The sequence below is a fragment of the Danio rerio genome, chromosome 19 (genome assembly GCF_052040795.2).
Source record: "Danio rerio strain M-AB ecotype USA chromosome 19, GRCz13ab, whole genome shotgun sequence".
Classification (NCBI taxonomy): domain Eukaryota; kingdom Metazoa; phylum Chordata; class Actinopteri; order Cypriniformes; family Danionidae; genus Danio; species Danio rerio.
Window position 1 is genome coordinate 22700001 of NC_141039.2, and position 16307 is coordinate 22716307.

The window sequence follows — 16307 nt, forward strand, 5'->3', positions numbered from 1 at the left end:
ACCATTTGGGCTTATACTGTAATTGACCCTTCAAAGCGGTGTCTGACAAGCTTATACTATAGCCGTGGTGCTCCTTCTGTCAATTTGCGCTCTCTCTGGAGATTTTTTTTATTATTATTAGGAGCAAAATAATCTGTAATATTCATTCAAACTATTTGGATGTAAAAGTGACTGAATTTGATTAAACGAGTTATTGCATAAAGATTACACTCCAAAACGGAACTTTCTCATCACCTCAAGACACATTTACAGCTTTTCAGATTGAAAGCAGCAATTTATTAAACGCATTTATTACTTGAGTTACATATTCTGGGTACCGGCTGTCTGTGTTGCTAAGCCCACACTAGCACATTTTCTCACATTTTCAAGTTCAGGTTTGCCAAGGTTAATTTAGAAACTGCACTACAGCCTTGCAGCCTCAGACAAAATGGCAAATTACAATAGAGAACACATAATGTTACTTAAACTTAAGCTTATTCACTGGTTTTCATAAAATAGAAGTTTATCATTTACATCATTGGGCAGAACACCTGCCAATCAAACTCTCTCCAAAGGGTCAATTCATTTATGGCTGGTGTACAATATTTAATATTAATGCAACTGTTTCAATTTATTGTGACTATATGAAAATCAAGGACAGAAGGGGGCCTGTCATACACCTGGTGCAATAAGGCGCAGATGTGTTTGGTGTGATTTGTTGCTATTTTTGTGCCACATAGTTTTAATAGCAAATCCATTTGCGCCACTTTGTGGACTCATTGGCATGGTGGACTATAAAGGAGGTGTGTTAAGGTGCATTGTTGGCGTGTTGCTATTATGAGGAACTAAAATAGACCTAGCTATTAAGCAACTGAAAGTTAGTCTAAAGTCAAGGTCAGAGCGTGTTAGCTATGTGCCTGTGTGGGTCTAAATTCATACACATTGCTTAACACACACAGGACATACACCAACACACAAATATCTTTACATATGAAAAAAAAAACTAAAGGATTAAAATTTTACAAAAATTATTACTTTCTACAAAAACCGTTACCTCCATGCCTTCGCCACCTCGTGGTGCTTTTTTTCAACTTATTCATGACAATTTGAAGTTCTATAATGTTGTTGTTATTATTATTATTATTATTATTATTATTATCAGTATTAATTATTATATACATATTTATATTTGCTTTAATTAAAACAAGTTTACATTTGTCCACCTGTCAGGTTTTAGAGATGATTGCATCACCATATGGGATAAAAGAATAGGACGTGTGTTTGGATATAACTAAATTTTTTGACCACACTTCATTATCATTGTTCATTTAAATTAAATTAAAAATGTCGGCTAATGGATGTCTTCAGTGGAGTGAGTTTCCACCGTTTCCATAGTCCACAAAAGTAAAGGAGTATAGTTATCACATTGCCTTAACACATCTTCTTTCTAGTCCGGAACACTCATGAGTCCACATAGCGGCGCAAATTAATTTTCTATTTAAACAACGTAGTGCAAAAAAGGAAAATTAGGGTTGCGCTGGTCTAAAAATAGCAACAAAAAAAAAACGCCAAAAACGTCTTGTGCCTTATTGCACAAGTGTTTGATAGGGCCCTTAAACTATGCACCTAGATGATTAAAATACAGCCCAAAAGGAGTTTTAATTGCCTTTATTATAATTCAAAAGTAAATTAAAGATAAACCATGTGATTTAGGGAAAAAGCAGAACCAGCAGCTTTAATATCAATCTGACGCAAGACTGAAAACACAAGCAGAATAATTATGAACGCAAACAATGAGAGTGATGAAGGAAAGCAGATAGAGCAAATAAACCAGTAATCAGGTTGCAAGATGGTAGAGGTTAGGCAAGAGAACACATGGCGCAATGAAGCCAACAAAAGAGAATAGAGAACATTAGAGTTCTCGATGACTGTGTTTGCAAAAACACGAGAGTGTGAAAGTGTGACCAGAGAAAGAAACAAGCTGGTGGATGAACACAAGTAAATGAGAAAGCATGTGGCTGCATATAAACACTGGGTGTTACATTAATCACAACAACACAAAATGTGTAGAAAAAAACATGTGAGAGTAAGACAAAACATTCTGTGCCCTGGTATTGAACCAAAACTAGACACAAGTGCCAAGATCTATAAACCATGCTCTTGGCACAGAGGACATATTATGTGTTAAGCTTGCTGGAAACTGCTCACTCACAGCAAATACATTCACAAACTCACAAAATTCATGTTACAGATGTTTGACTGAATAAAGAATGTGCGTATTTGGCGTGCTGTCTGAAGAGAGGGCTCTGAGCTCGGAAAGATACTCGTATTATTCTCTTGTCAGGAGAGAGAGAGAGAGAACGGAGGTGAGGGGTATTAAAAGTGGTTTGGTCTTTTAATGATGTAAAAGTATGATTATCAATGATGAATTAGCCTTGTCAAAACATCTGCACATGCTCTTCACTTAATTTGTGTAGAAAACATCACTAAGAGTCCTAATCAAATTGCAATCAAATATAAGACAATAGGAATTAACTAAGAATAAAACAGTCCAAATTGACCAAATATGAATTTAAAGTTATATTATGTTGTATTTACAATAATATTTGAATGCACAAATAATTTATGTTTCATACAAACTGTCATGTATTCTTTTTTTATGTAACGAAGACCAGCTAGCGACATGCCCTGCACGTAAACCTCATTTTTCTGACCCCAAAAGGTCCTCTAGCAACAGACGCTAGAGGCTATGGTCTTTAGCCTCTTTGTTAGAGCAACTGACTCACATACAAAAAGTCGCTGGTTCGATCCCAACTCAGACCGTGTTCGGTGCAGTAGGACCGGTGGGTTACATTTAAATGACATTTTCTCATTTTTCTATTTAGATACACTATAATTAGCATATTATAAAGATTTCTGATTGATCATAAAAAATATTTCACTTTTAATTCTATATTACAAAAATACTTGTTTTTTTCATATATTACTAAAGCATTAGAATATGTTTGTTTTAAATATGTATTTAATAGGTATTATTGAAATCTTTCAACCGCCATTGTATGTATTTTAGTTTAATTTTAAATAGTCCATCATCAAGGCTTGATTTGTTTTCTCTATATAAAAGGTCTGTAAAAAAAAAAAATTATATTATTTGGATAATTATTACCGTTTCAATGGTTACAGAGAAGATTTCAAGGAAAATGTTGGTTGGACCTTTAATGATCTAAAAACCACATAAAATCAACTAAATCCCTTACAAAAAGTTTTTTTTAAAGAATACTGCAGTTTTTTAAAGAGATACTGTAGTTTTAGGTAACTTCTGAAGAGTGCAGTTTTTGGACACGAACAAACTGCATTATTTAAGTACATTGCAGTTCTGCAATACAACTGAAGTACTACAATACAACCAACTGCAGTGCAACTACTGCAATTTAAGTGAATTACTACAACGAAACAACTGCAGTAAACTACTGCAATAGTACTGAAGTGACACTACTACTATAATGCAGTACAACTACTGCAATGGTACTGAAGTCCTACAACTACAATACAACTGAAGTACAACTACTACTTTTCCTGCTTGGTTGACAATGGTTTCCAAATGAGGTTTCAGTACTTCAGTTGTATTGCTGAAGTACTACCACAATATATTGTATTGCACTTTTCAGAAGTGTAACGAACAGAAATACATCAACAAAACAATTCGTAATAAGCTAAAGTGCACTTGTAAAACTTATTTACAGTGCAATAGATTATATAACATATCACTATATTGCCACTCTCAGTTTATTTAATGTTACTTCAATTGTACTGCAGATCTGACTGCTGTTGAACTTTATTGCATTATAGTTAAACTGTGTTTATACCTCATTATACTGTAATGTTGCAGTTGCATCGAATTTTGCCACAGGTATCCTTGTATATAGACTACTGCTGTTCTCAGTTCACAACAGTTATTTTTTATTATTAATTTTTGCAAATTAGCTAATTAGAAAATGACTTAAATCCAAAAAAAAAAAAAACCCTTGGAACACAAGTGCAGTACAGTTCATACCATTAGCATATTAGACTACAGCAGCACAAGTGCAGTAAAGACTTGTTTTTACTCCGGTTTACAGACTGCTGTTGAACGTTTAATGTACTGTATTTGAAATGTATTTATACTTCATTGTATTGAAATTTTGCAATTGTACTTACTTTTACTGCAGTTATAGGTCTTTATACTGCTGTTGTACTTTAGTTGTACTGCAGTTTTACTTCAGTTCTTTTTTGTAAGGGGTGTAAGGGACTGCTTAAGAACAAACTCACTGCTGCATTAACAAAATGTTCGTACATCTCCTTGTTTAATCGTAATAACAAAAGCCGTTCTTTTCATGTTGAGTCATTCAAGGTTATTTATCCAACATTTATCTGACCTCACATGAACCTCAGAGAAATCTCCTCTGTCCAATCACAGATGGAGGGGAGGGGAAACGGAGATGCGATCCAGTGCTATCCACCAATAGCTGAGCATCACAATGAAGAAGATGACGATGACGACGACGATGAAGATGATCAGATACAGTACCTCAGCGGTGGAGGCAAACAGAAAACACACATGCAGAAAAATGATCACCAAACCAACAAAAAGCTCCACATTCAGCACACCACTGTCACGAAACCTGACCTCGGAAATCTCAGCCCAAGGTGTGCGCTTGACCACACATGCATGCATTTCAAAAAAACATTTAAAGGAGATTCTGGATTTTAATAGTCATTTGCTCACTGGTGCTTGAAGGTCTTTGGAGAAATGGTTAAGTGGATTTCTGTTTGTGTGTGTTCAGGGTCGTGGACGGCACGGAGGACAGTGATGGCACAGAAAACTCCCACACGTTCATATTTTCCTCTGCTCATCAGCACAGCGTCAGTGGTGCGACCAACACCACTGCCACCACAGCAGGTGTGTGAGCGAGTGTGTGTATGTGGCGGAGTGTGAGTTGTTAAGGTGCCTTTAGTTTGTAGGCCAAAATTTTAAGGCTGACACACAATAAAATTTTCAGTATTTATTATTAGAAGTGTAATGGTACACAAAATCTATAATGCATCTTGTATTTTAAGTCACAGTTCAGTTTCATTACACCGTCTAAAAAATGTAAACTGATAGCTGTTTTATTTTTTATGATTAAAGGTGCAATAGTTGATTGTTTTTTATTATGCTGGTAAAAAGACTTCTTTTTTGCAAATGACCAAATTTGTGCACATTGCAATTAATTTAGAAAAGCCTAAACGTGCACATGCACATCGAATAAATTAAGTGAAATTTTATCAAACCCGATGATTGCATTTTAAACCAGTTAGCACATGCACATGTCATGCTCACACCTCTCATAACACTGGTGTTGGCTTTTGATCACAAATAGCTAAAAGTTGTTCTTCTCAATATCTTCTTAATTTTGGTAAAATTACAACAAAGAGGGGGAAAGTACACTACTGTTCAAAAGTCTGGGGTCAGTTTTTTTTATTATATTATTAATTTTATTTAATAATTTTAATAAAATTATCCTGGTCATCAAGGCGGCATTCATTAAATGTAAAGAAATTGTTAAATACTTGTTTTGTTAAACATTTGTTTATTACATAATGTACGTAGTTTCAAATGAAATGTTAATTCTGTCATTATTGCTTTTATTACTTATACCATTAATAATAATAATATTAATATTAAGAACAATAATAATGATTAATATTACAGGGATTTCTGAATGATCATGTGACTCTGAGAACTGGAGTAATAAAGCTGAAAATTCATATTTTAATAAATTATAATCTACTTCTGGAGAAAGTCTTATTTGTTTCATTTCGGCTAGATTAAATGCAGTTTATAATTTTAAGTCAAATTATTAACCCCTTTAAGCTATATATTTTTCCGATAGTCTACAGAACAAACCATCGTTATACAATAACTTGCCTAATTACCCTAACCTGCCTAATTAACCTAGTTAAGCCTTTAAATGTTACTTTTAAGCTGAATAGGAGTGTCTTGAAAAAATATCGAGTCAAACTGTCATCATGGCAAAGATTAAATAAATCAGTTATTAGAAATGACTTTTTAACTGTTATGTTTAGAATTGTGTTAAAAAATGCTCTCCGTCATACAGAAATTGGGAAAAAAATAAACAGGGGGGCTAATAATTCTGACTTCAACTGTAGATAGTGCAGTATCCTAAATGTCCTAAAGATGGGTCAAAACCATAAGTGGCGATATGCCACTGCAAAATGATAGTAATTCAAAAACATATGTTGGGGGGCAGAGTTAAGTTTGAAACCTCTGACATAAAATCTTGTGCAAACTGGAGACACTGGGGTGTTTATCATTTGTGCTTATCACCAGCATTTAAAAAAAAAATAAAAAATTCAAAGTGATTTTTCACTGGTGTTGAGCCAAGTGAATGTGCAAAATCACTCCCTTACATTAGATGATGCTTAATAAAAAAAGAAAATGTGAAAAGGTGGCTTGCGCAGATTTACACTACTGATGCTTTTGTTGCACAGAAGAAGTCAGCCTCATGCTTTTTCTTGTGTAATTATCACATACGGTTTTCCGCCTCTGGTTAACCTTCTCCACTACAGCACAAACATTTGGTCAAAAGTTTGTGGGGTAGAAAATTAAGTAGAATTCACATTTAAATCCTATTTGATTGGTAAATCTGTATCTTCAAAAGATCAAGGCATGTGAACAAAAGTGCCAATTTCATTTGTTTGCCAGTTTTTGGTCAAGAGTGTCAAAAAATGAGCCTGATATGTATTTTAATTGACACTTTTATGCCTACTATTTTTTTTTGTGCACACTCACATTTGCAACCTTTGTTTAGTCACGAAGCAATAATCACGTGTGAGCCTTAAGACACATTTCAGGACTGTAATGTTTTCCCGGTAATGTTTTCAGGTCCTCATACTGGGATCATGTTTTCGTTCACAGGGAAGGCACTCTAGCAATTTTATGTCAATTTTCTGGCATCAACACTTTTCTCTCTTTCCTTTTTTCACACAGTGTTTATTATGAGAAAATGAAAGTGTTTTTTTTTTTACTTTAGATAATGTGAACCTTTTGTAGGACACCTTCAAAACTAAATTAGTAGCCTTTGCTTTAAAGCAATTGGGGAATTTAAAGCAATATATCATCCACAATTCAAATTTGTTTGATTTTTCTGTGAAACACAAATGGCAATAATGTTTCTTCTGTCCTAAATGTCATTCTCATTCATGAATATTCATTGGTTCTTGCATGTCTTCCAACTGAGCCTGTAAAATGAAGGGCTACTGCATTTCATGATCATTCTTTGCAACAATTGTCTAAGAACTGTGCTCTTTACATAGACAAAGCTGTCATATCTTTAGTAGACTGTCTGTTATCCTAGCCTGAGATTTCAAACCAAGTCACTTTTATTTATATGGTGTTTTATAAAATGTCAAATGTGTCAAAGCTGCTTTACCTGGTAGAAAAGGAAAAGCCATAACAATACTTTAGTTTGTAGGACATATTCAGCATATCAGCCAGGTAGTGGCAGAATACTTAAAGCAATCTCACAGCAATTCCTAACTTATTGATTTAGTGGCTAATTTGTATAAATTTGTACAATTTGCTCATCACCCAATGACAGTTGGGTTTAAACTAACAAAACTTAAAATACTTACGTTTTCTCGTGAGATCAGGCTGGAATACTAGCGTAGTTTAAATCAGTTTGGTTTAATATGATTGTCACCTGGCTCATTTCAAAACCTGTAATGTTTTCTCCTTTAGCTTGGTTCATTCAAGCATACTGTATGTGAATCATTCCCAAGATTACCCAAACAAGGTGGTCTCAGCCTGCTTTAAAAAACTAAGAAAAGCAATCTGCTTCACGGACCAATTTACCTCGGCTTTATCACAGAGTAATTACTGTGTGAAAAATAGATGAATCATGGGATAGTGAAAAGTAAAAGGGATAAGTGAAAAGGCTGACTCACTATGAATAAAATAACTGAAATTTGGTCAAAACAACTGTCTAAAATGCAAACAGGATTCTGCCACAAAATAAGTGTAAATGTATATAATGACAGCTGCATAAAAGCCAAATGCATGGCTTGAGGTAAATATTTAATTGAGTTATGTATTCTCTTGGAATTGAACTCGTGGATTTGTTTCTTTGTTTGCTTTATTTATAGAGCACATTTAAAAGCAACAGATGTTGACCAAAGTGCTTTACAAAAAGACCAGCATTCAAAATCTGTACCTATAAATAAAAATTAAGCAACATATATAAAACAGATTAAAATTAATTAATTACAATCAAAGACAAGAGACAGAAGGTGATCTTTTAGATGAGACTTAAAAGCACCAAGTGAAGAACAAGACCTGATATGTAAAGGCAGACCATTCCACAGTCGGGGGGCTGCAGCAGAAAAAGCCCTGTTTTCTCTTGATTTCAACCGTGTTTTTGTGCATCTCACACATTCTCATCTGTTTGAGTTACAGGATTATTGTTAAATCCTTTTTGGACTTTGCCATATTGAATGACGGCCTGTTTTAATAAGAAGATTGCAGCTTAGACATTCTGCAAAATCATTACATTTCTGTTTCTTGGAAGAAAGAAAATCACACCAGTTTTTGATAGACATGAATGATGAGTTTTCATTTTTGTGGTGAACTCTTCCCTGAAGTCTTTGTAATGGGTTTTCCCTGGATGTTCTATCAGTGTGAGGCAGTTGGACATAATTGTTTTTTTTTCCTCTGTGCAGAATTAGCTGCTAAATCGGAGGACACCCGAGGACAGCTACGCCATCTTAACCAAGAGGTAAATTATTTTCTGCTCATTCTCTGCCAGTCATGTTATTTTGTTGTTTTTGCTGTGTAATTAAATTGTAGATCTTCACTTACAGTACAGTTTGTATGGAATATCTTTCCATGGACTGTGGATTGTATAGGTGATGACTCTGAGCTTAATACGAGTACCGACAGATCGATGCCAGTGCAGCTCAGGTGAACTCATGGTGCCAGGTATGCACTAGCCATATGGCAGGCTTCTGGGAGAGAGGAAAAGGGGGATGTTATTCAAAGACTAGAGGACATAAAACTCATTAGAAGAGGAAAGTGGGGCTGGCCCCATGATGATGGAAGAGGACTTTCCAACATCCCAGATTTCCACAGTGCCCTTGAACCCTCACCACATGTAGTTTCCCAGGCATTGCACACATGCATGTTTCAACATAATTCATTAGCTCGTTGCAAATTATACTAATTGGTGCGAGACATTGCTTGAATTGGAAGGCTGACACCGAATATTTGGTATGAAAGTTGTGTCATGCACAGGAGAATGTTGAAATGTCATTATCATACTTTTAATTTCTGCTTTGAAAATGACTTGGATATTATTTTAGATTGCTAGTTAGTACTGCTTGTTAGTTTGTTTGTCTGCTCATAAACACTGTGAGCAGCAAAACACTGATGCTTTGACTCTTGTGAGATTATCATGTGAGATATTAGAGGTCCAATTTTTACATTTACATTTGTTCATTTAGCAGAGACTTTTCCAAAGCGACCTACAAATAAGAATAAAAGAAGCACTTGACCAGAGAGCAGCAATACATAGATCCCATCAAAATCTAAGTTAGCTATTATTATTGAAGGAGTTCTTTTAACAGAGTTTTTCAGCAAGGTATCTGGTGCATAGGACAAGCAAAGAGTGTGTTTCCTAAAGTGGTTTGTGAAGCCCATTGACCTGTGTGAAGCACACTCAAAATTGCACATTATTCTAGGAGTGTTTATTAGAAAGTGTCTGGTGCATATGAAGAGGATGGAGTGTGTCTTCTACACTAAATATTAACAGTACACCAAAGATTAATACATGATAGTTTTGGTACTGGTTACAGGTGTGTACCACCAAAACAATAACAAAATTTGAAGATATAAATATGAAATAAACATCCAAACTTTGCAGTTTATCACTTCTGCCTAAACATATCAACGTTTGTCTTTACATCTCCTCATACTTTAGTTTCTCATCAAATCTTGACCAATTAAATGCTCTCTACCCAGCAGGCACAGGACATCAACATGACAAGATTTTCACGTTGTACCCCAACGTCATTGGGACATTGCATTTTGTTTGGAAATGAATATCGGGGTTGATGTCAGAACCCAACGTAAGGCCGACATCAGTGTTCAATGTCCAACCTAAAATAAACCGAATATCAATGTCTAATGATGTTACAGTTTGATGTTGTGTGGACATTACCACTGACATCTATCGTCTATTTTTTATTTATTTATTTATTTTTTGCTGTACCTGACGAATAAATGTCAGTATTTGACATTAATATGATGTTGGTTTAAGATGTTGGCTTGATTTTGGTCACTTTCACAACCTAAAATCAACCAAATATCAACGTCATTTGAACATAAAAATAACATTGTCCTTGGATGCTGGCTAGACATGGAATTTTGGTCACCTGACAAGACGACCTAAACCTACCCACTGTAATATTTACGTCTAATGCATTATTAACACTAGGCGCGAATGAAGCATCAAGCGCAAGTGATTTACATGTTAAGCCAATGTAAAGACACAAATAGACATCCCGCAGTGTGATTAGCATAAATTAGGTGCGTGAATGATGCAGGCAGTGCAAGTTGAATGTTTTGCACATTTTACACTCTTAATGCGCGAATCACTCAAGTTGGAAAATCTGAACTTCCTCTTGTCAACACCAGACAACAGTTCATCAAACTGGGCTCAGCTCATTCTGAAGCACTGCTGAAAACCTCCATCATCCAGGTATAGTTTCTGGAGGAGCTGATGAACTCACAGGGCTGTGTGCACCTCTAAAAGGATCCAATTGACTTAGACACGGGGTCATTCGAATATACGCTGTTTTTCAGCGTTCCTAAAGCACATAAAGCACAGCTACTATCTCAATAAAATCTATGTTAGCCATTTAGCAACAAAGCTAGAGTCACCAGGCAGACAGAAGGCCCACTCATGACGGATCCGCGTCTATTTTGAAGTGAATTTGATGTGCAAATTTGATACGCGAGTAAACTCACAGCATTATGAATGTTGTGTGCCTGCTAGGAAGTATTTGACATGGCTTTTCACTTAGCAGTTAAGATGCAGTTGAGCTCAACCACTCTCACTGCAGTTTTTAAAAGTGAAAGGAGCTTCTTTGTGTCTCACCCTGTTTTCATGTTTCAGTTGAGACAAATGTCAAATATTAAATGCACATTTTAAAGTATTTTTTGGGACCTTTAATAGCATCATAACACAGTCAGGGCCCTAACATACACCCGGCATAATGCGGTGCAACGCAATTCTTATTTGGTCGTTTTAGATTTGCACAAGAGTCGTTTTGATGTTTTGCGCCACGCTGTTTAAATAGCAAATGCATTTGCGCTCATATGTGCCCTCAGAGACGTTCTGACCTAAAAAAGGAGGCGTGTTGAGGTGCATTGCTGGTGCATTGCTATTTTGAGAAACTATAATAGATTTTTCAATAGACCAGAACAAAGCCAGTCTAAAGTCCAGCGCAGTTGTGCGCCTCGCTTACACATTGATTAATACACACAGGATGTACAGCAATATGCAAATATCTTTACAAATGAAAAAGAATTAAAATATTAAGGAGATATATAAAGGATATAATAAGGATAAATATAGGATATAAATATAAAGAATTAAAATATTACAAATATTATTATTTTCTAGCCTACATAAATATAAAACCCACACTTTCATGCCTTCTTCATCCCAGGGGGCTTTTTCAGTTTATTCATAACAATTTGCATTTTTATAATTTTATTGTTATTAGCAGCATTATTTATTATATACATATTTATATTTGTTTTATTAAAAACAAGCCTAGATTTGTCCACCTGTCAGGTTTCAGACCATATGGGGCGCAGCATGTGTATTGGGATATAACTCAGTTTTTTAAGCACACTTTGTTATTATTGTTCATTTATTTATTGTTTATTTGCTGGTAATTAGAACTGAATTTAGAAATAGTTTTGAAACAAATCTTTTCCACTTACAAACTGACTCTTAAAGGGAATGGGAGAAGAGACTCTGATTGGTTTATTCTCAAAACACACCTATAACTAAAATAAGCTCAACCCTTTTAGACCATGCACCACAGCGCAAAGCAGATTTTTCCATCCTTAAAATAGCAAAAGTGGATTCCGACATGCCCTTATTGCTTTCGCACCCTGAGCTTTGCACATGGATTGTCAAAATAGAGCCCTTTGTGTGAAAAATTGTCTCTGATTTCTTCTCAGGTTTTTTCTAAGCTCATCAGGCATGATAAGAGCTGTTTTGTGGACAAATGATGGTTGCAAAAAAAGTATTAAATTAAATTGTAGCAATAATAGTGGCCAGTGTGAAATGAAGAAAATCTATATATTCTTAATGAGATTTCTGCAGAGTAACAAACAATTCTAAAAAAGTAAATCATTTTATTTTTAATTTTTTTTTAAATTTTTTTTTTTGCATCATTGGAGGAATTTGTCAGCCTCCTAATCATTCACAGTCCCTGCTATTCACTCACCTCATGGTTGTCATTTATAATAATGAATTGTTTAATATTAATTGAGAATCAGCATTAACATTAACTGAACATTAATGTTTAATAGAACTCCAGCAGAACTCGAAAATCTTACCGTCAGTCTGGCTCAGAGGCTTTGACGTACAATTGAAGACGGAATTATTAGCCTCTATAAATTAGAATTATTAGAATAATGAGCCTCTCTGTATATTTTCCCCAATTTCTGTTTAAGGGAAAAGAAGATTTTTTCAACACATGTATAAATATAATAGTTTTAATGACAAATTTCTAATAAATGGTATATTTTATCTTTATCTTTTGTGACAAGATATTTTTCAAGATACTAGTATTCAGCTTAAAGTGCCATTTAACGGGTTAATTAGGAAAGTCATTGTATAACAGTGCTTTGTTCTGTTGACAATCGAAAACATATTGCTTTAGAGGGCTTATAATATTTAAAGTATTTATATGTATTTATTTAAAACTACTTTTATTCTAGCCAAAATAAAACAAATAAGACTTTTTCCAGAAGAAAAAATATTATGTGAAATACTGAGAAAATTTCTTTGCTCTTGCTTCTGTTGCTCTATATTTGGGAAACAGGAGGGCTAATAATTGTATATTGTATTGTTTAATTTCAACTGTTATATATTCCAAATCAACCATTTAACTATAACTCCAGTTCTCACCGGATAACTGAGTCCCGATCGGACACCAACAGAAAAAAGTAGTTCCGCCAAATCCTCTAGTGGGTATGAATCCATGTGACAACCCACAGTCCTGATTGTCAGCCCATAGCTTTTGACATGAGGCTTGTGACAGCTAATGTCGTGAGCAGGACGCCCTGCTGCTGAGCCTCTTCCTCATTTTCCCCTCTCTATCTCTGTCTCTGTCTCTTGTGTCTCACTATATATTTTTGACAGCCGGTGTCTCAGCAGGATTTTGTTGTAATCCATGCTTGATTCGGGAGGATGAGGGCTCTCTTCCTGTTGTCCCTTCCTGTTAGAAGCTGTTGTCTTGTACCTCCCTGCCTCTGATGGCATTTATGGATCATTACCCAATTACGCTCATTATTGAGTATTATCACTTGTTGGCACGAATCTGAGGGCGGCGGCCAAATCGGTGTCCGTGCGAATCTGGATCATCTGTGCTGTGTTCTGGACCATCATGAACATTATTACTCTGAGATAATCAGAAGGGGATGGGAAAAGATAAACAGAAAGAGTCACCTTATTGCATCTTAATTGAATTTAGTGAGCTGTGGTTATTTCTTGATTACTGATGCACAGGCTTATTGGTATGACATAATTCTGAGAACATCTATATTAGCATCCATACTAGGGATGTTAATGATAATACAGTATGTTAATGTTTTGTTTGTAACAATCACACATTGCAGTTCTACCAGAAAGACTTAGGAGGAGACAGATAAATGTTTTAACATTTACAGTGTGGTGAATTGTTTGGATAAATGTAAGTTCAGTTAGTGTCTTTTCATAAAGTCCTTTGGCGTAGGCCTCAGCTCAGGTGCAGAACTCCGAATGAGCTGGCAGATCCTGCCTGAAACTGAAGGCAGGGCAGAGCCAACCCCTGAGTGAAGACGAAGCCGACCTGGGGGTGGTGGGAAGGATGGAGGGAAACTTCCACAACGTCACCTAAGTACAGCGAAACAGATTGTTTAGATGTGCTTATACTGTATGTAGCTCGCTTGGTTAATATAGGCTGACGAGATAATTATGAATGACATGACATAGGAGTCTTCCTGGCAGAACTATCTGAAGCATTCATTTTTGTTATGTAACTTTTTAAAATGATTGGATGTCAATGTGTTTATTGTTCACCAGTTAAAAATAATGTTTCAATGTTTCAAAAAAGATCCCAATGATGTCATTCTACTGTATAGACACATTTTACTTGTGGACTCATACCTTAGGTCTTAATTGTTATAATTATAGTTTTAGCTATAGCAGTTAAAGGCTAGTAGTTAAAAGCTAATCCATAGTGTGAAAGAGTCTTCAGGTTTTCTCTTAATACAGTAGTTTTAGCATATTTTAAAAGTGTGTGTATGTATATATATATATACACACACACACACACACACACACACACACACACTCACCAGCCACTTCATTAGGTACACCTGTCCAACTGCTTGTTAACGCAAATTTTTAATCAGCCAATCACAAACTCCCTGCATTTAGGCATGTAGACATGGGCTGGGTCTGAAGCCGCATACTTTCATACTATATAGTACGTTAAAATCAGTATGCGAGCCGAGTAGTATGTCCGAATTCATAGAATTCCAAAATCAGTATGCGAGAAGTACCTGGATGACTTACTACTTCCCGCGAGATTCTAAAGTGCGCATTCCATGCATGCTGCGCTATCCCATGATGCCCAGCGAGATAATTCATGAATGGGAGTGAAGCGATGCAAATGAGGCAGGTAGGTCACGTGACCATGACAAAATGGCGTAGTATGTAGTATGTAGTACGTCCGAATTCCATTCATACTTTTCACATTTATATTGTATAGAATGTACTTTCCTGACGGCCGAATAGTACATTTACATTCAAATGCAGCACCTACTGAGTAGTAAGTGGTTTCGGACACAGCTTAGGTCAAGATGATCTGCTGCAGTTCAAATCAAGCATCAGAATGGGGAAGAAAGGTGATTTACGTGACTTTGAATGTGGCATGGTTGTTGGTGCCAGACTGGCTGGTCTGAGTATTTAAGAGAAAATATCGTACATAAAGAAACAATACGTGAGAAAAAATATCTAGTGAGCGGCACTTCTGTGGGCACAAATGTCTTGTTGATGTCAGAGGTCAGAGGAGAATGTCCAGACTGGTTTGAGCTGATAGAAATGCAACAGTAACTCAAATAACCACTCTAAAATCAAGGTTTGCAAAAGAGCATCTCTGAATGCACAACAAGTCCAACCTTGAGGCAGATGGGCTACATCAGTAGAAGACCACACCAGGTGCCCCTCCTATCAACTAAAAACAGAAAACTGAGGTTACTATTAGCAAAGTCTTACCAATATTAGACAATAGAAGATTGGAAAAGTGTTGCCTGGTCTGATGAGTCTCGATTTCTGCTGCGACATTCAGATGATAGGGTCAGAATTTGTCATCAACAACAAGGAAGCATGGATCCATCCTGCCTTGTATCAATGGTTTAGGCTGGTATTGGTTGTGTAATGGTGTGGGGGATATGTTCTTGGCACACTTGGGCCCATAGGTACCAATTGAGCATCGTGTCAACACCACAACCTACCTGGGTATTGTTGCTGACCATGTCCATCCCTTTATGACCTCATTACCCATGTCCTGATAGCTACTTCCAGCAGGGTAACGCACCATGTCATCAAGCGTGAATCATCTCAGACTGGTTTCTTGAACATGACAATGAGTTTGCTGTACTCAAATGGCCTCCACAGTCACCAGTTCTCAATCCAATAGAGCACCTTTGGGTTGTGGTCGAATGGGAGGTTCGCATCATAGACGTGCAGTCGACAAATCTGCAGCAACTGTGTGATGCTTTCATGTCAATATGGAACAAAATTTCTGAGGAATATTTCCAGTATCTTGTTAAATGTTGAATGAATAAGGCAGTTCTGAAGGCAGGTCCAACCCGATACTAGTACGGGGTACCTAATAAAGTGGCCAGTGAGTATTTAATTATTCATTTATTTATTCATTTCTTTATTCATGTGAATCTAAACATGATTATAAAAATACACTTTTCGCAAAATAAATTTTATTATATC

The 16307-nt window shown here is 35.9% G+C and overlaps 1 protein-coding gene across 9 annotated transcripts in view; it reads left to right on the forward strand.

Moving 5' to 3' along the window:
• kcnh8 (potassium voltage-gated channel, subfamily H (eag-related), member 8) overlaps positions 1 to 16307 on the forward strand; it is a 176189-nt gene that overhangs the window by 133943 nt on the left and 25939 nt on the right. For all 9 annotated transcript variants that reach the window (XR_015516706.2, XM_087295645.2, XM_087295644.2 and 6 more), the window contains exons 13-15: positions 4436 to 4665; positions 4803 to 4918; positions 8737 to 8792. Coding sequence is in view for 8 of the 9 variants with exons in the window: in XM_087295645.2 (XP_087151771.2) it covers positions 4436 to 4665; positions 4803 to 4918; positions 8737 to 8792 (402 nt within the window). In the remaining variant the exon portion in view is untranslated. The remainder of the gene's footprint in view (positions 1 to 4435; positions 4666 to 4802; positions 4919 to 8736; positions 8793 to 16307) is intronic.